The sequence below is a fragment of the Triticum aestivum genome, chromosome 2B (genome assembly GCF_018294505.1).
Source record: "Triticum aestivum cultivar Chinese Spring chromosome 2B, IWGSC CS RefSeq v2.1, whole genome shotgun sequence".
Classification (NCBI taxonomy): Eukaryota; Viridiplantae; Streptophyta; class Magnoliopsida; order Poales; family Poaceae; genus Triticum; species Triticum aestivum.
In genome coordinates, this window is record NC_057798.1 from 803,426,450 (window position 1) to 803,449,465 (window position 23,016).

General features: G+C 43.2%; 2 protein-coding genes and 1 pseudogene across 2 annotated transcripts; 1 reads left to right on the forward strand and 2 right to left on the reverse strand.

Annotated features, from left to right (window-relative positions):
- Nucleotides 1-6,144: 6,144 nt before the first annotated feature.
- Nucleotides 6,145-7,874, reverse strand: LOC123039730 (cationic peroxidase SPC4-like). Its single transcript, XM_044462763.1, has 3 exons — nucleotides 7,584-7,874; nucleotides 7,219-7,428; nucleotides 6,145-6,979 (listed from the first exon to the last, which is right to left on the reverse strand). The coding sequence occupies exons 1-3, from the start codon at nucleotides 7,872-7,874 to the stop codon at nucleotides 6,284-6,286; spliced, it is 1,197 nt and encodes a 398-aa protein (XP_044318698.1). The 3' UTR covers nucleotides 6,145-6,283.
- Nucleotides 7,875-13,403: 5,529 nt separating this feature from the next.
- Nucleotides 13,404-15,172, reverse strand: LOC123042911 (peroxidase 2). Its single transcript, XM_044465267.1, has 2 exons — nucleotides 14,862-15,172; nucleotides 13,404-14,369 (listed from the first exon to the last, which is right to left on the reverse strand). Exons 1-2 carry the CDS (start codon nucleotides 15,114-15,116, stop codon nucleotides 13,611-13,613), a joined length of 1,014 nt encoding a protein of 337 aa, XP_044321202.1. The 5' UTR covers nucleotides 15,117-15,172; the 3' UTR covers nucleotides 13,404-13,610.
- Nucleotides 15,173-20,868: 5,696 nt separating this feature from the next.
- Nucleotides 20,869-22,464, forward strand: LOC123042912 (serpin-ZXA-like; annotated as a pseudogene).
- The last annotated feature ends 552 nt before the right edge of the window (nucleotides 22,465-23,016 follow it).

Below are 23,016 nucleotides of genomic sequence, written 5' to 3' on the forward strand. Positions count from 1 at the left end.
ATTTAGTATTAATCTACTATATACATGAAAGAGTTTTTCTAACACAGACGCTCAAACAAACACACATACACTCATCCCTATGAACGCATGCACACACTCCTACTCCTATTAGCATCTTCGAGAGACTGAGCCGACACATCATCTTGAGATTGACGAAGACGCCACAGACGTCTTTGTAGTCGACGGGAACGCCTCTTCCCAGTGAACACATTTCGCCAGAAGGCCTGAAATAATCCAGAAAAATCCGAGCACCAATGTTAAGTCAAGGACTTGAACTCTGATAGGTCGAGGATAGCACTGTCCTCGGAAACATCCAACCAAAGGTTGTGTACATGCGTTAGCTCTGTTTAGGAATTTAAGGCTTACTTGATCATATCCTTTAGTGGAACCATTCTCTTCTCACTTCTTTCTTCGAAGGCGCCTTTTTTCCTACCCTGGATTGTAGTTTATTCCCCTTGTTTCCGTTTCACGATGATTCCCTTCCCCCATCATATGCCAATGGTTCCTACTCATAAATATGTTAGGTCAAAAGTATAGAGGTTTGCAGTAAGAAATATATATTGCCTGGTGACCCAAATTTATCAGGGTATGCCAAACGACTTACAAGACATTCTTTCTACAACAATTAAAGAAAACTTCTGTGAAAAAAGACATCGATCAATAATGGAGTAGGATAAAGAAAAAGATCAAATTACCCTAGAGTTTTACTCCATACAGTAGCGCATGTCCCGCAGTCATTGCATTGTTTAGATGGTAACAATCTAAGGATTTTTTGCATTCCAAAAATACCAAAAACAAATCATGAATTTTAGTTGTTTTTGCATTACTTGAAAAATAGAGAGCATCTTCCTAGCTCTATCAGTTTCGTGATCCACATGGAATTTGCTAGGTCTCAAGCTAGCTTGGAGTACTAAACTAGTATACATGTATGAATTGTAGATGGATTAACAATAGATCCATTTGTTAAGCTATGGCACTTGCAGAGATCGGGTGTTTCTCATCATGCTTTGTATCTACTTCATGCTACATTTTGAGTCAATAAAAATGCCCTTTATCGAAAAGCTATGGCACATGCATCCCTGAGTCAAGAGGTAATTAAGCTATGGCGCATGCATAGATGATTTGATCCTGGTCTCAAAAGCTCGATCTATCATCTAAGCTGGTTATTGTGCCTGCATATGATTCTAGTTCACACTGCGTGTTGAAGTGTGTGTATTAGTATGAGCTCACGATTTAGTTATTCTCAGCTAGCTAGCTCTATAGCTGGTTTGGCCACAGCCGAGATTGGCAAAGTTTGGATATAGCTAGCTCGTTTGGGCACTAATCAATTTGGAGGCTGATGACGTCCTGAAAACACATCAATCCCTAATGACATTATATATTCTTTTATGTTCGTGAGCTGAAGATAATGATGATGAATAAAAGAAGTTTTCTCTTCCAGTTTCGCGCTCTTGTCTTGTGTGAGCGCGTGGTTGCCATGTATGAATTTTTATCACATGGATTGACGGAATCGAGCTACACACGGCGTGCATGCCTGGATGCCTCATGATTAAGTTAATCTAGGATTCCATAACTCTACATGTGGCTTGTCGACTAAGTACACCTGCTACCAAAGGAATCGTATATATATGCCAAACAAATGAGTTAATGTCCACTTCTACAGATGTCTTGATGTCTGTGAAGGTGATGAGGTGGTGGGAGGACGTGTTACAGCTCAACGTTTGAGTCTCTGCCGATCTCGCAGATTTTCCCGGCTTAATCAGCAAAAGGCTCTAGCAACCTATGGACTTGTAGACTTGTGTTGGTTTTGATCGAGTTGATCATGACTATGCAATTAAGCTTGATCAAGTTTGTATGTGCATATGTGAATGCGAATGCAAATGCAGTGAACAATTCTGTTGTGAATTGTCCACGCCAAGTATCCAATCTTAGTTAGTAGCTAGCTAGCTCTATTGGGGTAGTATTAAGTGTCTGAGTGAGTGAGTGTGCCTTCCTCACGTCTCCAGTCGATGGTGTTATTAGCTTATACTTATCAGGGCTTGAGAGAGGGTGAGCACATGACTCCATAATGGCGAGATGCAAGAAATACTAAAATACCATTAGTGTTTCAGTCTACTATGGTAGCACACTAATTATATATTATTGACATAATAAGATGAGGATGAATAAAAATAAATATTCCTTTTTCCCTAGTCTGTGTTTCGGATACTGTTGACCATGTTTGGATCTAGCTACAAGTTTCGAGACCTTTACGTGTAATATTCAGTGTTAATTAACATATGGATCGACGATGGATCGGGATCACAATTAAGCTATGACATGTATTACTCACATAAAGGATGTGATATAATATTTATGAAGAGAAACCTTAATTACACGCTGAATAAGGCTGAAGATCGCATGCATCGATAATGGAAAAAGATAATAGATTGAGGTACCCTAGAGTATTAGGATACATAAAAAGCACTCACTGTATTAAGATCCTGAGAAGATTAGGATGGATTAAATAAATAAAAAAATTGTCTTGTTTTGTGTGTCACATGTGACTGTTTGTGTTTTGGATCTAGCCGGATCACTTTGATTTACTACAATGCATTGTTAACACATGGATCAATAATGGATCGAAGGAAATTAGTTAGTCTACCATGTGCATGCTCAGTCGATATCGATCTATGGGGATGATCCAGAAAAATACATTGTATTGAGTAAATTAAAATTTCTGTAATATGAGCTTAGGATTAAAAACTTCTGGATCTGATTCCATAACATGAGTCTACATGTGGTTTTCGTCAGATACCAATCTCTACTCTGGGATCAAGTTACAGCATTGGAGTCTATGTTCGGTTTGTTCATTAGCGTTCAGTAAGGTACTCGTGCCGTGAACCTTGTTCTGGCCAAATTCCTTTGGAGTTGTGTTAGGGAGAGCTTTAGGTGCAACTGAGACCCCCAACTCCTCTCAGGAAGCTCTAGAGTAGTTCATGGTTTATACCAGAAAAACCGTAGAATTGCTTGGAGGGCATTTGCGGTGTTTTCTTGGGCACTATATATGGATTTGTCATTATGAGCTTGCGATTGAAGGTGTTATTCCGGATTATCAAGTTGATCTATTTTCCTTCAGATCTGGTTGGCTTTGGGAAAAAGTAATGGCAGGGCGACGTCTCACGTCGAGCATGGTGCTAGGCAAGATTAAAACTATGCACTACATCAACATAATGAAGCTTATTATGCACCGCCATAGTTTTTATTTTGCTTTACTCCTAGACATTTTGTCCTCGTTTGAGCCTCTTGGTATGTAATTTGCGAATACCCTACTATGTCCCTGTTAGAATTTTGTACTGCTACCAATTTATGGCTTTATTAATTTAAATTCGGACGCTTCTAGTGACTTCGTCTAGAAAAATCTCGCTCTAAGCAAATTGTACATGCTCGCAAACAAGGCAACTTAGAGGTAAGAACAGAGGTTAGACATGACAGGGGATTAAGGTTAATAGTGAGATCATAAACGTTGAGGAAGCCTAGGGAGGTAGGCTGTCATAGAAGTCAACTACTCTCTCCGTTCCTAAATATAAGTCTTTTAAGAGATTTCAATATGGACCACATCTGGATGTATATAGACGTAGTTTACAGTGTAGATTCACTTGCTCCATATGTAGTCCATATTAGAATATCTAAAAAGACTTCTATTTAGGAACAAAGGGAGTATCTAACATAAAAATAGAAACTCAGGGCCCATGCAATTAGGGAAAAAGATTTGTTCGCCCCCGCATCGCCCGCCAGCTCGGGCGGCGCCCGACTAATACCGCCAGGCGAGCAGCCGCACCACTCACCCCCCCCCCCCCCCCGCTGTCGCTGGAGGAGGCCGCCGGGATAAGCCCAGGCTGCTGAATGCGGTGGCGGAGGAGCCCCTTCCTCTTGCAGTTAAGGGCTGGTGCGAGGAGCCTTGGCCGAGCGGGAGCGCTCACCCCTGGATGCGGGTCACTGTGGTACGTACGTTTTCTCCTTGGCGACGGCACGCATCGGTGGGGCGGTGATGGATGGGCGTGGCGGCGCTACAGGAGCACCATGGAGGATCTGATCTGCTGCACGAGGTGGGCGCGAACGTGCTAGACCAAGCCAGATCCAGCCAGAGTTGGCTTTGGTGGCCGGCATGTGGCATGGGGTGAGGTGTTGGGGTTCCACGATGGTGGGGAAAACTCAGGGAGAAACCCTAGATATTCTCGGGATCGAGCGATGTCGATGCTTCTGCATTGTAGTCCCTCTTGAGGGCATCATTTTAGGAGTCTTCTCTGGTTGGACGGATCACCGGCGGTGGTGGCGTACGTCTTTATGGCGAGGCTTTGTGTGGATCTAGTCAACGATGAGATCAGGGTGGTGCGACATCTAGTGAAACTCGCACCGAATTCGGTTAAAGGTGGATGATGGCGCCGTCTCTGACGTTGTTTCCTTGTCAAGGCATCATTGTTGCAGGTTGTGTCACCACACCTGGGATGCTCCGGGGGAAACCCTAGATCTAGGTCTGCCAGATTGGACAATGGCGGCACCTTCGGTGTCGTTCTCCCTCCTGTGGCATTGTTTTGGAGCAGATGGTGACTAGAGGAGTCATGAGGTCGAGCGGTGTTACATCTTTAGCATCAACGGGAGCAGGTCTCGGCGGCACGCTGCTGTGGGGCCTCGATGCTAGACGCGTGTTGATGGGCACACATAGGAGGGTGCCGCTGTCTGGGTCGTGGCGGCGTCGACGGCAAAGGGCTTATCAAGGTCAATGCATTGATCACTCCTAAAGATGGGACAATGGAAGATGTCGCGACAGATCATAGAGTGTACGCATGCGGTGCGTGCTGAGGGCCTGAGAGACCGGTTTGTGCTCCCAGCTCACAGGCGGGCAAGTTGTTGAGCCCACCAGATTTCATGGTGTGTGCTGACGTGAGGTCAAGGCACATCATCATGCTTGTCGGTATGGCGATTGTGTTCATCAAAATGGTGTTTTCGGGTTGATTCATGTATTTATTTTGTAAGGCTTTATTGAATAATATAATGAAGATAGCTATGTGCATCGCTCGATGTAGAGGCCGGGGGTGATCCTCCTTTTTGAAAAATAATTAGGAAAAATAAAATATTTCTAAGGAAGAGGATGATTTTGAGGGAGTGGATGTTTCCGGCTAATTAATTATTGATTATTGTTGTACTTCCTCCATCCTGGTTTATTGGTCCTCTTCATATTTTGTGTCAAAATTTGATCATAGATTTGACTTACAAAATGTTAATGCATGTCATAAAAATTTGCATCGTTGGATTCATATTTGAACATAGTTTTCAATGGTACTATTTTTTTGTGACATGCATTAATATTTTTTTAATTAAATCGATGGTCAAAATTTGGCCCAAAATACTAAGGGGACCAATAAACAAGGACTGAGTTACTACTTGTCATTAGTCCCATTTTTTTGAAAAGGGGGTAAATATCCCTAGGCTTTGCATGTAATTGTTTTCGTAAGTCATTTTTGTGAACAACCTAAACAATACGACTTATGAAATCCATGCAATTGTTAATTGTTATTTGATCTAAACTATTCTCTGCAAAGAAAAGTATAAAACATGTCATTATATAATTATATCTTGGCAACATATGTCATGGATTATGGTACGATATATCGCAAGATGTAAGAATAATTCACATTTTTCTACACAGATGAGAATGGTTTAAATTACTTTAGAGTCATAACATATTGCATCAAGAAACACTAGTATAAACAATGGGTTGAGACACTCGTAGTATACCATCGGTTGATATACAATGAAGACGGCAACACTAATCATGCATAGTGAATATCGCTGAATTGTATCCACCAGATAGTCGCTCAAAAATCTGAACTGGTGATGGACAAGACGGACGATATGTTTCCACACTTCCCTCACGTCTTAAGTTCACTACTAGGCCTCAGACATGGGATCGATGTATACTATAAGTAGGAATCTAAATTATTGATGTGTTGGCTCGATCTTAAATTCGAGAGTTGTAGACTCCATTACCATAGTATATTGAAGTACATTCACTATATGGATGAAGAAGGACGGGCATTATATTTCAACTACTTTTATTATAAAATAACATGCTTCAAAAAAGATAATACATGCGCCCACAGTATGAAATTCGTGTGGCCGCGGCGCATGCATGATAGACTTGCTAGGCGGATTCATGACCAACTGGCTAGCTAGCTCTTATTACACTGGAAATAGATATACTGATACAACAATTTTATTTTATGATCTCAAGCAGATGACATCAGGCTTGGTTAGGGGCAGAGTTGCGTCTGAAGCAGCCGAAACGGCGGATCTCACCAAATCTCCCAGGGACGGCTTGGTACATCAATGGTACCTTCTTCATGGATGTGCCGAACTGGTTGAAGAACCACCACCACTGGTCCGCAGCAAAGCCTTCGACCAGTTCCTTTGTACGCGGGTCATTCATGAGCGTCTTGTCGGAGTTGAGCACCCCCTTCCCGGCCACCAGGTTTCGGTAGTAGGCATTGTCGAATGCTCTCGGGGTCTCTATGTCAAGGTCCTGCAGCCGCTCTCCGTCGCTGGAGCAGTTCGCGGCGAGCCTCTGTACAAACTCGCCGTCTTCTCGAGGACCGAACCGGTCGGAGAAGGCACTGCACTGAGCCTTGCCGATGGTGTGCGCGCCGGAGAGCGCCACAAGATCGAGTTCGGTGAGATCAAGCCTACTAGCGAAGTGGGCAACGAGCTGGTCAACACTTCCGGTGGGACGCGGGAGCTGGCCGTAAACCTCTTGCCACCGATTGGGCAATAAGCTGTCCAGGCGGCCGAGCAGCAGATCGTAGGACTCCACCAGACTGCAAATGAGAATACTATATATATATATATTACTCCCTCCGTTCCAGAATATTTGAGGTTTTAGATTTATCCTAAGACAAACATGTTTAACTTTGACCAAGTCCAAAAGAAAATGTACTAACATCTACAACATCAAACTAGTCTCATCAGATTCATAACATATATTTACATACTACATAGGATTGATATAGTAGATACTCATATGTTTTGGTCAAACTTAAAGATTTTTGAGTTATGAAAACCCGAGAATTTCAAATATTTTGAAACAGATGGAGTAGTTTTTTTTTTTTGCAGGGTAAAACAGATGGAGTAGTTTAGTTGTGCATCCACTGCCACTCCTGTTATATGTGCACTTGTACATACCACGACGACCGAATCACGGGCAGCGAGAACGGTGATGTCGGTGCAGGAGACGGTAGGTCCGCAGGTGCCATGTACAGCTATGCGGATATCCTCGTTGAGCTGCAGCGCCTTGGGCTGCAGCCTGGCCTTCGGTTCCAGGATCTGCTCGCTGTGGTATACCCTCTCGCCCACTTGGTAAGTGCCGTTCAGAAGAAGCGATGCGTCGCAGCCCTACATACGTACGACACAAAAAGTAAGTCATATATACCTGCGGTTGCATTTCAGGTCTGAGATAATTCAGAACCACACTACTTAATTGATCATTGTACTATGTAATGTTTATCGGAAAAATTAAGGAAGAGACGATCAGTGTGTAAATAACGTACATAAACGAAGCAGTCGCTCATGAAGATACGGAGGAGGCCGGCAGCGATGGCAACATCGTCTCGGAACGCTTCCTCCACCGCGGTGCGCACAATCTGCTGCAGGTTTGGGCACGACTCCGCATGGTAGTCCGCGGTGAGGCGCCCCTGGGCAAGGGGCACACTTGTGCGTTCGAGCTCCTCAGTTGGCACGGAGATCAACGATGGCATGGACGATGGCATGGCTGCCTGGGAGAGCAGCGCCGTAACGATGAACAGCATGGGCAACATAGTTGCACTGCTCAATGCCTCCATCGACCCTATATCCTACATATGTAGCTACTCTCTCTCTCTCTCTCTGTGTGTGTGTGTGTGTGGACTATTTGTGACTCGTTCTAAGAGTGAAGGAATGTGCCCTCTACACGATCAGGACATGCCGCTATTTATAACGGAACTCGAATAGCCTATCCTCATTTTTAGGGCTGAGAGTGAGAAGGTACCCAATGATGGAGAGATGTGAAAGGACCCAAATACCCCGCCATTTTACTAGTACCTACCAAGGTTTTGGACCAAATGACTTCCTTTTTGTACGGAGGGGTGGATGCTGAGATTTGCAGTTACCGCAATATACATGTTAATAAACTGTTATTTTAATATAGCAGATATTTACCCCAGAAACATTATGATGGTTTCTGTATTAAAACCATTTTTCTTAGAATAAGAAGACAAAAAATCATAAATGTGCATACAATGCAGGCAGCTCAGTGGTAGAACTCTTCCAGTTCACCTGCCTTAGCTATTTCTTATAAGCTTTTGCTAGAACTGCAATTTGAACTAACCTAGTGGTTTTATCTCTATTTTTATAGGAAATCTAAGGATTTTATCTGGCAAAACCATTTACCGAGGGAGCTGGGAAAATGTGTTTGTAGATGGGCACCAAACCCTAGAAACTAGCACACTGTATCATCAGTCGATGGGTAATCAATATTTGTCTACCGTGTTGTGCTTTTGTAATTGTTTTTTTCTTTGGAAAATGAGGAATACCCCGGCCTCTACATCATTTTGATGCACATAATCATTTGTTAAATAAGTTCAAGTGCCAAGCTCTGGTACTAGAGAATTTTTTTACAGAAAGACAACCAGATCCGGCAAGAATAGGAATAAATGCCTACACACATAGCTACTACTGGATCACCATCCAAACCGGTTGTACATATCCTATCAGATTAGAAGAAGAAGAAGAAGAAGAAGAAGAAGAAGAAGAAGAAGATTAGAAGCTACTGTCTCCCATCACTTGCACCCATGGACCATAAGGTCCCGCACTTTCGCATGGTGGTTAAGTTTGGATCCATTCAGAAAAGGAATTCCACTACACTGAATTGTTTTCCAAGAAAGTTTTCAATCCATTCATTTTCAATTATAGCAGTACAATGAACAACAAAAAAAATAATAATAATACATCCAGATCGTCAATAATAGATGAAGATGCTCTTGATAGATCTCAATCTTGTTTTGGTCCAGATAAACAGCTCATACTTGGTAATCAAAACTCTAGTAGTATGACCTCACGATTAAGTACTCCTCGATCAAAACACATAACATAACTCCACACGTGGTTTGTCTGCTACGTGTCCATATACACCCACTAGGATGGTAATTCTGCGAGTGGGAGTGTGCCTTCCTCACGTCTAGGAGGGGTGTTGATTACTTGATTACAGCCCAATCAGCTTATAAATGCTGATCAAGGCAAGCTGGGCGAATAACGGATATGGAAGCAAAAATAGTGGAATACCTCTTGTTTCAGGTTGTTGTCACCAATGCACCAATTGTATTATACGATGATTGTGGGACAGGAATCCAATATGGCTCTTGGAAGCATATGGTCCTAAATGTGAAAACTGTTTTTTCTGCAACTGTTAAAGAAATATGAAGAGAATTAGATATGTCATTGTCACACTGAAATGCTATTTGCAAATTTTTAGAAGGAAAGCCTAAGAATTTTGACCTATGCAAAAATAACAAGTCTAATGCTAAATGTTACACTTATTTTTTCCTTTTTTCACCGATGAAACACGGCTAACCCAATTCGCATAAAAATTCTCATCACACTTGTTACACTTACATAAACATGTGTAAAAAATCATTTTTTAATATTTTGCGACTCCTTTCATTCTTAAATATAAGTCTTTGTAGATACTCCACTATGAACCACATATGGAGCAAAATGAATGCATCTACACTCTATAATACATCTACATACATCCGTATGTGGTCCATAGTAAAATCTCTGTAAAGAATTATATTTAGAAATGAAGGGAGTAGTTTTTATTTTGAATTTATTGTTCATCAGAGAGCATATGCTCCGAGAGAGCCGAAACGGCCACTCTGTGGTGGGAAGATCCTCGTGATGAATAGAAAATTATTTGTCCTGATTTTGTAGTCAATCTAGGTTGTGAGTTTGCGCACCATCGGCACGTACGACGAATTGTTAACACGCCGATCAGTAGTGGATCGATCGAGCCGAGCAGCAGGCAGGCGGCGTGCATGCAGATGCTCCATCATGTGACCCTGATGGTTTGACAAATCCTATCTAGCTAGGATTCCGTATCTCCACATGATTACACTCACGTGGTCTGTCGCGATCGATCGATCTAAACCCAGCGATGGTGCCGCGTATGCATCGATCTAAACTGAGATACTTATACACAAACCAAGTTACCTACTGGTCATTGCTCGCTTACATCATGCCAAATTAACTACTCCCTCCGTACCGATTTACTCGTCGTGGTTTTAGTTCACATTTAAACTAAAACCACGACGAGTAAATCGGAACGGAGGGAGCACTAGATAATTGGCAGGGAGGGCTAGTTGTGACAGTGTGCTACATGTTCATAGCCTACGGAAATAAAAAGTAGCCAGAGAACACATGATTAATTAATGCATACAGGTAGATAATTGGTAGGTAGAAAGACTGCCCGCAAAAAAGAAAAGGTAGAAAGACTCACGTACCCTCTAGTTCCACATTACGAGCTAGGGGGGGACCAGCAGGGGCCCTGCCCCCCCCCCCCCCCCCCCCATGGCATTGTACAATACGAATCATTTTGTATTTAAGGCTAGTTTAGACATGACGTTTAGACAAAATTAGCTTTCTTGGCCCCCTTTAAGTGAGAATCATGATGTTCGGTCCTGTTTAAGCTCCAATCCTGCCTCCGCCCCTGCACATTACCATATGGCGCCACTAATGATATTACGATATACCAATTTTTTGAAAAGAAGGATAATCCCCGGGTTCTGCATCGAGCGATGGACATATCCGTCTTTATTACATTATTCAGCAGAGGCTAACAAAACAAATACTGAGTCAGCAACATGACTTTGGGTTGATCCATGTATTCCACTGCGCCACACCGCCGAGACCGACTGTCGTCGATATTGTAGATGCATCGCCGCTCCACCTCTTGTCCCCTCTAGCCAGCACCTATTTCAAAACGATGCCCCCAGGAGGGAGAATGGCACCGAAGGCATCATCATCGTCTGATCCGAGTGACCCAGATCTAGGGTTTCCCCCGAAATAGCCCGAGCAAGGTGACGTAAACTGCAACAACAATGCCTCGACAAGGAAATGATGTCAAATATGTAGCCATCATCCTCTACGATGGAAGTCGGCGCGGTTTTCACCGGCAGTCGCGCCACGAGCAAGTATTGCAGCTTTTACAAACAATTGCAAATTTGGTGGCCAAGTGGCACGTTACTCCAAGTGATTGTAAGTTTTTATGGCTCTATGTGTGTTGGTAATTTTGTGGATATGCTCTGTTTGTTGATCATTTTGCTGGATATGCTATATGTGTTGTTCATTTGGCCAGATATGCTCTATGTGTTGGTCATTTGGCTGGATATGCAACTTGTGTTGGTCATTTGGCTAGATATGTTCAATGTGTTGGTCATTTGGCTGGATATGCATCTTTCTAAACACCTCTTTTCTTTCTAGGTCGTTCATGCTTGCATATTGTTCATTAGGACGGAGAAGAAGCACTCCTCTTCATGCATTGTTGGTTGAACTTGAATGTGCACCCCAAGTGGCTCAATGTCATTGCCAATTTATTCAAAGCCGCTGCCATGGACAATGTAGATGAAGATGGTGAGCCAATAAAAGAATACATTGCTCTCGTCAAAAGGATGGCTAGGAGCGGGGGAGGAAGTGGGAGGAGGAGAAGGAGAAGCGAGAAGGTGCGACGGCCAAGATGATGGAGAGGTTCGAATATATCATGACGAAGAAGGAGGAGGTATGCATCAAATGCATGACACGAAAGAGGAAAAGAAGACCGAGGGGTTTGAATACTACATCTAGGTGCAAGCAAAGAAGATGATTAAGCTTTTGTGTTGATAATATATATTTGCCATGATTAAAGTATTTTTTACCAACATAGGCATATTGTGCATAGTTTTTTTTCCGCTCATTTTGCCTTGGCAATTTCGCCCTTCTTTTTTCCAATACCACGATTTTTTCCTCAATTTATCTGTACAAAACAAAAATTTCCATCATAGTGGGCAGCCATCTTTTGGCGTCATACATACGCTTTCCCATTAAACAAATACATTCTTGTACATATTTTTCCATTGAGGGATAGGATCATTTTGGCATAATCTACATAGGGTTGTAATTTCATTTTGCATGCACTATTCCAATCTTGCCATTTTCCTTGCAATTCGGTTCAAATTTTGTGTTTTTTACATACACGGCAAAACACCATGGCAACTATAGCTAAAACAACATGGCAAATTTTAGTTTGCATATGCCATGGTTCTTATAGAAAGCATGAGAATTATAGAAAAACACCATGGCAAATTTTAATTTTCATATGCCATGACAATTTTCTTCATTTTTTGTGTTTTTTACATACATGCCAAATTTCTCATACAAAACATGGAAATTTTAATTAAATACCATGGAAAATTTTGATATTAATTTGCCTTGGTAATTTTGTTTATAATATGTGTTCATACTGTTCACTTTATCTTTCCATGGCAATTGTCATACAAAGCATGGCAAATTTATTTCAAACACCATTGCAAATTTTAATATACATCTGCCGTGTAATTGTTTTACATAATTTGTGTTATTTTACATAAACAGCAAACCTCTCATGCAACATGGAAATTTAAATTAAAATAGCATGGAAATTTTTAATATGAATTTGCCAGGGCAATTTTTTGTTCATATTTTTTTCTCTATTGTTCATTCTTATATTTCAGTGGTAATTTTTGCCATGGAAAATTCTGAACATAAATATTTGCCATGGCAATTCTATAATATTTCCATGTGGGCAGTATCAGAGATGTTGCTAGAATATTCTTGCCATGCTTTTTCTTTTACAAATTAAAATGTTAAAAAAATTGCCATTGTGAGCAAACCGTAAAATAGTTCGATCAACTCGAATGGCAAATCTTCTGGAAATTTTCATTTGCATTATCAAAATAGTTCGGCCAGCTTCATTTAGGTGGCATTTTTTACATTTATTTTGCAAATTCACCTTCCGAGCCATGGCAAATTGCCTTTGCTGGAAAATTCTACGTTAGGTCAGTACGCTGCCTTTCTCAACGCCGCCATGATGCTACCTTAGCTTGTGATGTGCACTGTCGGTAGCTTGTGAATGAGGGTGTGGCTTCCTCACGTCCAAGATGCTGCCCTTTTATAACAGAGGCAGCTGGCTCTAGTTAACCTGAGTTGGAGGCAATTAAGCGGACTTGTTGAAGTAATTACAGTTCATTGACCCAGGGAGCAAAGACATCGGTAATGGATCGAGCATGCTGACTGTAATTAACTTTCCATGACACAAAGGATAATGACAGTTAAAGTAAGGAAATTAAGATAGTTGGTGAACTGAAACGATACAGGGGCCCTGCCTAGTGGCTCTATGCTACGTGGCCATATGCTATTTGCAATCAAGCAAAACATAAGCTATGTAGCAAGCTCTTATTACATGCATGGCATGACATGCCGTTGATTATACATGCAGTCGATGGCGCTAACGCAATGGTCGATCTGATCTATCAAGCAAAGGCGGCAAAAACCTCAGCCGCGAGGATGACAGATTCTCCATTCCCGTTGCGCCTGAAGCAATTGTTGCGGATCTCGCCGATGTTTCCTCCTGGCAAATGCGCGAGCTTCCTCATGGAGGTGCTGAACTGGCTAAAGAACCACCCCTGGTTCCCGGCGAAGTTGTTGACCCAGTTCTTGGTCTCCCCGTCGCGGGTGAGCGCCATGTCGGAGTTGAGCACTCCTCTGCCCACCTGGAGGTTGTTGTAGTACCTATTGTCGAACGTGTTAGGGGTGGTCACGTCGAGGTCCTGCAAGTGGCCAGGGTTTCTGGCACAGACTTGTTGGAGTGTGCGGACGAAGTCGGCGTTCTCCCCGGCGCGGTTCCTGAAGCTGCCGCAGCTGGCCTTGCCGACGGTGTGCGCACCAGAGAGCGCGACAAGGTCCATCTTGTCAAACCCGCGGTCGGCGAAGGTTCTCACGAGTTGTTGGACGTTGAAGTCGGGCCCGGGCAGGATCCCGACTTGTTGGGCCGTAGCGGGCGTGAGGCTGTCCCGCCGGCCGAGCGGCACATCATAGCCTGGCAGCCTGGATTGCATGATGGCCTCCTTGGTGGCGAGGTTGGTGATGTCGGCGCATGACACAGTGGGCCCACATGCACGGTGCACGGTTGCACGGATGCTCTCGATGAGATCGAGCACACTCCTCCTAAGCCCACCGTTTTGAGGCATGTTCCGCTCACCGTTGTCTAGCAGGATGGACGCGTCACAGCCCTACACGATCACGATGCACGAAATAAGTTCAGCCACTAGCAGGATGGACGTGACACTTTTCAAATTAATAAGTGCATGTATAGTACTCTTTCCTTTCCGGTTTATAAGGCTCAATTCAAAAATCTCACCAACCGAGTGGTGGAATACCTTTTGGAGTTTGCAAAAGCATCCAAATTAATGCTCTTGTTTTCCTTAAAAAAGTATGTTTACCAATGCATTAATTGCAATGCATGCATGCATAAATTACATGCATTGGTCAATTTTATCTTAGTACTTGCATGCAATGATTTAATGCACCTTGGAATCTGAACATGTGATGGGAAACAACCAAATTGAGCCCTATAAAATGGAAAAACTACAATTTTGAGATAAACCCTATAAACCGGAAAGAAGGGAGTAGTACTATTGTTAAATATAGTACTCCCTCCATTCCTTTATACAAGGCCACTATCAAAAATACCTTTTATGTCTATACAAGGCCATCAACAATACCTGAGGGAAGCAGTCGTGGAAGAAGAGGCGGAGGAGGCCAGGGACGACACCGGCATCCCTTGCGATCGCTCCCTGCACGGCGTCGCGCACCATGTTCTGCAGGTTAGTGCAGGACAGAGCGTGGAAGTCGTAGGACAGGCCGTCGGGAAGGGGCACATCGGTGGTCATGGAGATCAACGACGGCTGCGAAAGGGCTGAAGTGGCAGCGAGGCCCATCATGGTCAACACCATCGCTGCCCTGCTCAACGCCGCCATGATGCTACCTTAGTTAGCTTGTGCTGTGCACTGTGAGTAGGCTTGTGAGTTTGTGAGTGGGAGTGTGGCATCCTCACGTCCAAGGTGCTGCCATTTTATAAGCGAAGTAGCCGCGTCTACTTAACCAGAGTTGAGATAATTAACCGGAGTTAGTTGGAATAATGGAGGGAGCATGCGCGCGCAGTAACCGGGAAGCTACGGTATGCAAGTATCCGTGCATCACGTGCATGCATGGTGGCATGCATGTAGACTTTTGGAAATACATAATATAACCCACTCTCCAACTTTGCAGGTAGCCAGTACAGATGAGGATTATATATAGCACTAGATCGAGCACCGACGGTACCTGGCTAGCTGCATCGATCCTGCTAATTAAGTTAGGTTAAGCAAACAACTCCGAGACGATTACACGTGCTCACTCTGGTCATGGCGCCTTGACCAAAACCATCTGCATTCGATAAGAGAGAAAAACAGCACGCATGCGGCATGAGGTGTCATCATGGACATGGACAAAAATGGGCTTGGTGAAATGCCGACATGGGCTCAGAAGATCCACGGATTACGTAGTTCGACCTGAGAGTAATAAGGGCACCACTGGATGAGAACGTATCGGTGACTAAAAAAAGGATGAGAACGTATCCGTTGAAATAAGGCTATCAGTGCACCCATTGCTCCCCTTGATTTTGGACCGCTGGATAGAAAATTGAGGATACGATTTGCCTGGAAGATGAGTTGCTGTCACATTTCCCAAAAAAAAAGACATTTCTTCAAAATAAACCCGTAGTCCATACATTTAATCTGGAGCATTTGCAGTAAGACCTCGTGTTTCATCAAAATCAACCCACTGCAATGCAACAAAAGAGATGCACTTGATCTACTACTGACTCCTGGATTATGTATCAAGTTCTTTGATCTAAGCACGTGGTCTGTCCAAGTTCGAGACCCTCCGAGGTTGTAATATAATCCAGTCTTTAGTGTTGTAGGTAGGCAGTACTCCCTTGGTCAAACTCGAGCTTTGTAAAGTTTGATAAAGTTTATGAACAAAAGTATGAATATATACAATAACAAATCAATATCATTAGATTCATTATTGAATGTACCTTCACATCATATAGATTTAAGGTAAATGTTTATATTGGTTTCTATAAAGTTGGTCAAACTTTACGAAGTTTGACTTCAGTCCTACAGTAAACGATAGGTAGCCAAGTGTGGGGAGGATAACTATTGAAAGCATATAAGTAGTAAGCCCACCGAAAGATGAGTGCATAGCGATGCTGAGAGAGATAGTAACCATCATTAGTTTGATCAACCTCAATTCCCATAAAATAACTGAAAGAAAATCAATCTGACATCTTCAATTGCTCACTCAACTTTTTCTTGACAAAAGCAATGTACTTCTGATCATCTTCAGTGACCAACATAAAATCTAATATGCAGAGTAAATAAAAATGGAGGGAGTACTAATTAAGATCAGGATATACAAACTAGATTGAGCACCGAAGGTGCATCGATCCTACTAATGAAGGTTAGCTAAGCAAACAGTGCCAATCATGCCTGACACGATTCCGCGTGATCACTCCTGGATTATGTATCAAGTTCTTTGATCTAAGCACATGATCTGTCCAAGTTCGAGACCCTCCGAGGTTGTAATATAATCCAGTCTTTAGTGTTGTAGGTAGGCAGTACTCCCTCCGTTTTTATTTAGTCCGCGTATTAGCTTTGGTCAAACTCAAGCTTTGTAAACTTTGACAAAGTTTATAAATAAAAATATTAACATACACAATAACAAATCAATAGCATTACATACATTATTGAATGTACCTTCACATCATATAGATTTTTTAAGGTAAGTGTTTATACCGTTTTCTATAAAGTTGGTCAGACTTTACGAAGTTTGACTTCAGTCAAATCTAATATGTAGAGTAAATCAAAACGAAGGGAGTACAAATTAAGATTAGGATATACAAACTAGATTGAGCACCGAAGGTGCATCGATCCAGCTAATGAAGGTAAGCTAAGCAAACGGTGGCAATCATGCCTGCCACATGATTAATTACTGCAACATGATTCCGCGTGCTCACTCTGGTCACAACGTCGTTAACCAAATACCCATCTGCAAAAATGGGCTTTGTGAAATGCCTAGGCGTGGGCCCAAAATATCAACCGGTTCCGTAATTTGGTAGTAGAGAGTACAATAATGATACATTTGGGGCAGGGTTCCTATACGGCGCGTTGGTCGCCCCCTAGCGAGTGGGCGCGTACCCCCCTGAGCGTCTGCAGCTTTTTGGGCCGGCCCATATAGGGATTCCTCCCCACCGGTTTTGGGAAGGTTCTAGAACCCTCCCAGAACCGGTTTTTTCTTGTTTATTTTTATCGGTTTTTTATTTTGTATTTCCTTTTTCTTTTTACCTTTTCTGATTAATTTTTTTCTTGTTCTCTTTTCTTTCATGTTATGTTTCTCTTTTTCTGAAATTGTGAACATTATTTCTAAATCACGAAATTTTTTTTGAAATCGTGAACATTTTTATTTATCTCTTTTCTTTAATGTTCTGTTTCTTTTTTTTTTAAATCATGAACATTTTTTGAAATCGTCAACATTTTTTTCTCTTTTCTTTACTGTTCTGTTTCTCTTTTTTTGAAATCGTGAATTTTTTTTTCTGAAATCATGAACATTTTTTCGAAATCGTGAACATTTTTAATTTTCTCTTTTCTTTAATGTTCTGTTTCTCTTTTTATGAAATCATGAACAATTTTCTGAAATCGTGAACATTTTTTTAAATTATAAACTTTTTTGAATACATGAACTTTATTTTTGAAATTGCGAACATTTCTTGAATCCTTGAGAATTTATCATTTCCTGAAAAAAATTCAAATTGTGAACAATTTTTGAATTCACAAATAATTGGACAATTTGTAACTTTTTCTGAAATACTAATTATATTTAAAAACAAAAGAAAGCTAAAAACAGAAAAAAGGCTAGAAAAACAAGGGGCTCCCCGCCCCGCAGATGGGAGGGTACTCACATACCCCTTCGGGAAAGCTCTTTATATTAATTATATTCAAAAGCAGGGAGGGTACGCACTCCCATGGCTGTAGGCGCGTACCGCGCTGTATAGGCGCTCCCCATTTGGGCAGCAGCCTAAAGTCGGTCTTAAGCGCATTGAGACATTTGAATGGGCCAGCCCATTGGCAAGGTCCATTAAGCCATAGCTTTTGTGACGGCAAGGTCAATTAGCCCATTAGCAAGGTCCATTAACCCATACATACATTAATATAAACAAATGGAAAATACTCACATACCCCTTTTTTAACACATTACAATTGAAGTCGCTCAAATACACGAGCATACACTCTTCCCCCTGAACACACGCACGCACACCCTACCCCTATGAGCACCTCCGAGAGGCTTAGCCGACATATCATCTTGAGATTTGATAAGTCACCACAGACGCCTTCATTGTCAACGGGAACGTCTCCTCCCACTGAATGTACATCACCGGAAGGCCTAAAATAAATTCAAGAAAATACGAGCACCAATGTAAAGTATAGGACTTCAACTCTGATGGGCTGGGAATATTACTATCCTTCTAACCATTCAACCACAGGTGATTCGCCTCACATACCCCAGTTGAAATGTTGATGTACATATAAGAAAGTTCAACTCAATTTTTTTGCAACATTCTTGCAAACAAAATATGCTCATGTATTAAAAAAAATCTGTATTTGAAGTTCATAGATTTATATGAAATGTTTAGACATGTCTATATATATCGGAAAGATATTCAATATTTACGAAAGAGAGTTCATGTGTTTATAAATAACAAAAAAAAGTAAAAACATGAACGGAAATAGAAATAGTTGAAAAAGGAAGAAAATGGAGAAAATAAGAAAATAAGATGCTTTCACAATGCTCATAGCTAACGTATTAGTAGTGACAACAAGGAAGACTAGTGTTAGCTCGAAAGTCGGTAAATAAAAGATAGCATGCCTGTTTCCTTGTTTTTTCCGTTTTCAGAGAGCTCAAAAATATTGATTTCATTTTATAAATGTTGATTTTATTAACTCATGAATTTTCAAGAGGATACAAAGCATAATGAGTATATAATCGACATCTGCATGACTAGGATGCCCACAACCAACACAAACAATGTAAAAAAAGACATACTGACAAAAGTAAAATTGTATGATACAAAACTATGCCTATGTCGGGGATGGTCGAGGTCCTACCTGTAGACTATGCCGCCAGCCCGCCACCCATGTGTGTTAAAACCCTCCTTAGCTACAAGCTCCAACTGCACACCATGTTTGAAGCTAATGTGGACATCGGTAGGTAACTTGTAAGGGAGATGAAGTAGTACCATTCAAAACCATAACATTTCTACATGGCCATAGCGACCGTAGAACCCCGCTCGGATAAGGATTATCCTGGCCACCCGCACCCCTTCTACTCGCTAATAAATACCAAGAGCCCCACCTTGTTCATTTCGTCGTCTCATAGCCGCCCACACCGCCCCCATCTCCCTCTAGCCCGTTTTGTATGTCGGCCGAGCTCCTTCCCCCGACCAGCTCGTCGCCGGTATGCTACCCGAGTACCCCTGGCTCCATCAATTTCAACACCGTTCCTCCACGCGTCGTTTTGACATGGCCATATTGTCCAGGAACAAAATCAGACCCAATAAAAGGGAATAACACATGATATACACACAAATATATGAAAACAATACCCAGAACATAAAATATGTTAGAAATCACCAAGCATTGTATGAGTGTCGGAGAGTATTCAATACCTAGATCATATGAGAACGATGCTTGGCGGGGAGGGGGGGGGTCCTGCAATGGTCCACACATGTTGACTTCATTCCTAGAGCGAGATGCAACTACCACTAGGTGGACTAGAGGCCAGAAGACCTGAACCCGGCGGAGATGACCGGGAGGACGTGGTCGGGGGGGGGGGGGGGGGGGGGGGGGCTCGCTCGCTCACGCGCCATCATGCACAATGGTGAGCGCAACTATCGAAAGAGGGGCGAGCTCGATGATATAGTTGCATAGTGGGCATGCGATATGGGGTGTGGGGGAATGTGAGATTAATGCGGGAGAAACCGACGAGGGTTACGGGGGAAAGCGGAGAGAAGATCAGGCTTGGTTGTTGCGTTCAGCTGTTGATTTCGGAAGAAACTCAACCTTGAGATGAAAAATGCATCAATGGCACGGGAGTGATATGATGAATGCTTCTTGTTGGATGACAAACATGAGTGTTTCCAAAAAGAATTTAAATAAGGCCGGGCATTTGTATACTAATGAGTGTAACTAGTCTTGTTTTTTTTTTCCCGTGGCTTGTTCTTCTCCATGGGTGTTTCCAAATGATGTGGCACGTTAAGGGAAAGCTCTTTTTTTTTGTACCACTTTCACATGCTCTGAGACGTGTCATCAGCCAAGCCATTCGCACGGCGGTTTAGGATCACGGCGACGTACGCAATACTATCAATACTAATTAACCCGTGATTTTCCTTTTTGCTCAGTCCATCTGGGAAAAAGATACATTTGGGTGACTTGGAGGAGTTCATCGGGTTATTACCTCGAAATTGTTGGTGCCTTGAAAGGTGAACGGACAGACGCGGGGTAATAATGGACCTCGAAAGTTGAAGCGGCGCCGTTGAACACATCGTCAGCTGTGGCACGCGATAGCTAGCTTGCGTGTATATATGGTACAAGTGCGTCCGTGGCACGCGATAGCCAGTCACCACCGATTCGATCGCAACCTCGCAACCACGACTATCGATCATGGCCGACGCAGTCCGCGACGGGCAGACGGCCCTGGCGCTCCGCCTCGCCAAGCACCTCGCGGAAGACGGCTTCGGCGGCAAGAGCGAGAACATAGCGTTCTCGCCTCTGTCGATCCACGCGGTGCTTGCGCTGCTTACCGCGGGGGCGCGCGGTGCCACGGAGGCCCAGCTGCTCAGCTTCCTCGGCGCGCCGTCGGCGGCTGATCTGGCCGCCTTCGTGCGGCGCGTGGCGGAAACCGTCCTCGCCGACCAGATGGAGGACGAGAGCGCCCCCTGCGTGCTCTTCGGCGGCGGTGTCTGGGTCGACGCTTCCTGCGGCGGGCTCAAGAAAGCGTTCCGGGATGTTGCCACCAAGTCCTACAAATCCCAGGCTCGCACCGTCAACTTCGCCGACGCTGTAAGTCCATGCTACTACTAATCCCAGGCAGGCCTACACTACCATATTGCATATTTTGTTCTTTAATTCGATCTCATTGAATTTGTGCATACCCTTTGATCCATCATATTTAATTTATAATGAGATCTCTATTAAAATTTCTTTTGCCGTGCAGCCGGAGGAAGCAGTGGAGATCATGAACGACTGGGTGAAAAAGGCCACCAACAACCTCATCAACTCCCTCTTTTCTCCAAGCGACATCAAAGCTGACACCGCCCTCGTGGTCGCCAACGCGGTCTACTTCAAAGGCCTGTGGCGCAATCCGTTCCACCGGGCCAACACGGCGCCTCGCCACTCGCCAGTTTCACCTTCTCGACGGCAGCTGCGTCAAGGCAAAGTTCATGAGCAAGTATTCTCAATCCCAGTTTATCTCTTGCGTGGATGGTTTCAAGGTGCTCAAGCTTCCCTATCTGGGCCCATGGAAAACCAAGGCAGATGCCGCCCACGCAGCTCCTTTCAAGCGTCGCCGCGGTCCAGGCGCCGCTGCAGCTGTCGACGCTGATGACACTCAGTTCAGCATGTTTTTCTTCCTCCCCGATGAACAACTAGGCATCGCGAACATGGTGGACATGATCACCGCTGCGCCAAGCTACCTGCAGAGCATCCTACCCAAGACGATGGTGGTGAATGTCCAGGTTACGCTGCCCAAGTTTGAGATCTCCTTTGACTGGGACCTTGGAAAGGACCTCCAACGGCTGGGGCTCTCGCTGCCGTTCTCTCGCGACGTGGGTGACTTGCGAGGCATGTTCCAGAAGCCTGACATGCGGAGGCCCATGTTCGTGACTAAGGCCATGCAGAAGGTGATCATCAAGGTGGACGAGGCAGGGACCGAGGCTGCTTCGATCATGCGCGGGTTTTCTGGTGGTGGTCTGCCGCCGGACATGGTTCCGTTTGTTGCCGACCACCCGTTTGTTTCCTCATCATGGAGGAGCGGTCTGGAGTGATCGTTTTCGCGGGCCATGTCCTTGACCCTACCAAGTAATCGGCATTAGAATCAAGATTTCAGAAACTACCAGCTGCATGGGAGCTTGGCATGATGGAAACATTTTGCTCCTTTCAGTGCTACCAATATAGTATATCGTATTGATTTCAGTATTACTACTTACTACTGCAGTATTGAACTCTACTATGTAATCCCAGAACATGTTTCAGTATCGTTTCTCTGATTATTACTAGTACGTCTTCTTATCTTGGTTATTTTTGGAGAAAAATGCATCAAATAGCTTGAGTGTATTGCAATTTTGAGAAAAATTGAAGACACCACAATGAGTTACTCTTTGGAATATGGTATCTCCTTTAGTTCATTTCATTTCCTCATGATACGCTACTTTACTTTCTTTACATTAAGAGTGTAGTAACATAGAACCAAATACTGTGTAATGCACTAGTATATAGTAGTAGAAAAATATCTTGAAAGCCTACGGAGTAAGGCACTCGTTTTGGTTTTGGTAACAATTCAGCTGCATGCTATTGCTCTTGACCATTTGGCATTTTTCTGCAGCTTTCTACATATTTATTTCTTTCCGTGAACTAGTTAAAAGTTGTATTTTTTAGTTCGTTACATGTAGTGAGAGACATTTACATTGATATTGATTTGTCGTTATGCTGGGTTTTATAGTTAGAAATCGACGATGTTGCAAATCCTTTTAAGAAAACCTTGATATTGATCTCCGAAACAATA

What these genes read in the sequence shown, in the direction of transcription:
- LOC123039730 (XM_044462763.1), bottom strand. Translation starts at nt 7,874, where the DNA reads ATGGAGGCATTGAGCAGTGCAACTATGTTGCCCATGCTGTTCATCGTT. An exon ending in TGAGCGACTGCTTCGTTTAT is followed by an intron (nt 7,429 to 7,583) that starts GTACGTTATTTA and finishes GTACGTATGTAG; the next exon opens with GGCTGCGACGCATCGCTTCT. An exon ending in CCCGTGATTCGGTCGTCGTG is followed by an intron (nt 6,980 to 7,218) that starts GTATGTACAAGT and finishes TTGATGTTGTAG; the next exon opens with ATGTTAGTACATTTTCTTTT.
- LOC123042911 (XM_044465267.1), bottom strand. Translation starts at nt 15,116, where the DNA reads ATGGCGGCGTTGAGCAGGGCAGCGATGGTGTTGACCATGATGGGCCTC. An exon ending in TCCACGACTGCTTCCCTCAG is followed by an intron (nt 14,370 to 14,861) that starts GTATTGTTGATG and finishes GTGATCGTGTAG; the next exon opens with GGCTGTGACGCGTCCATCCT.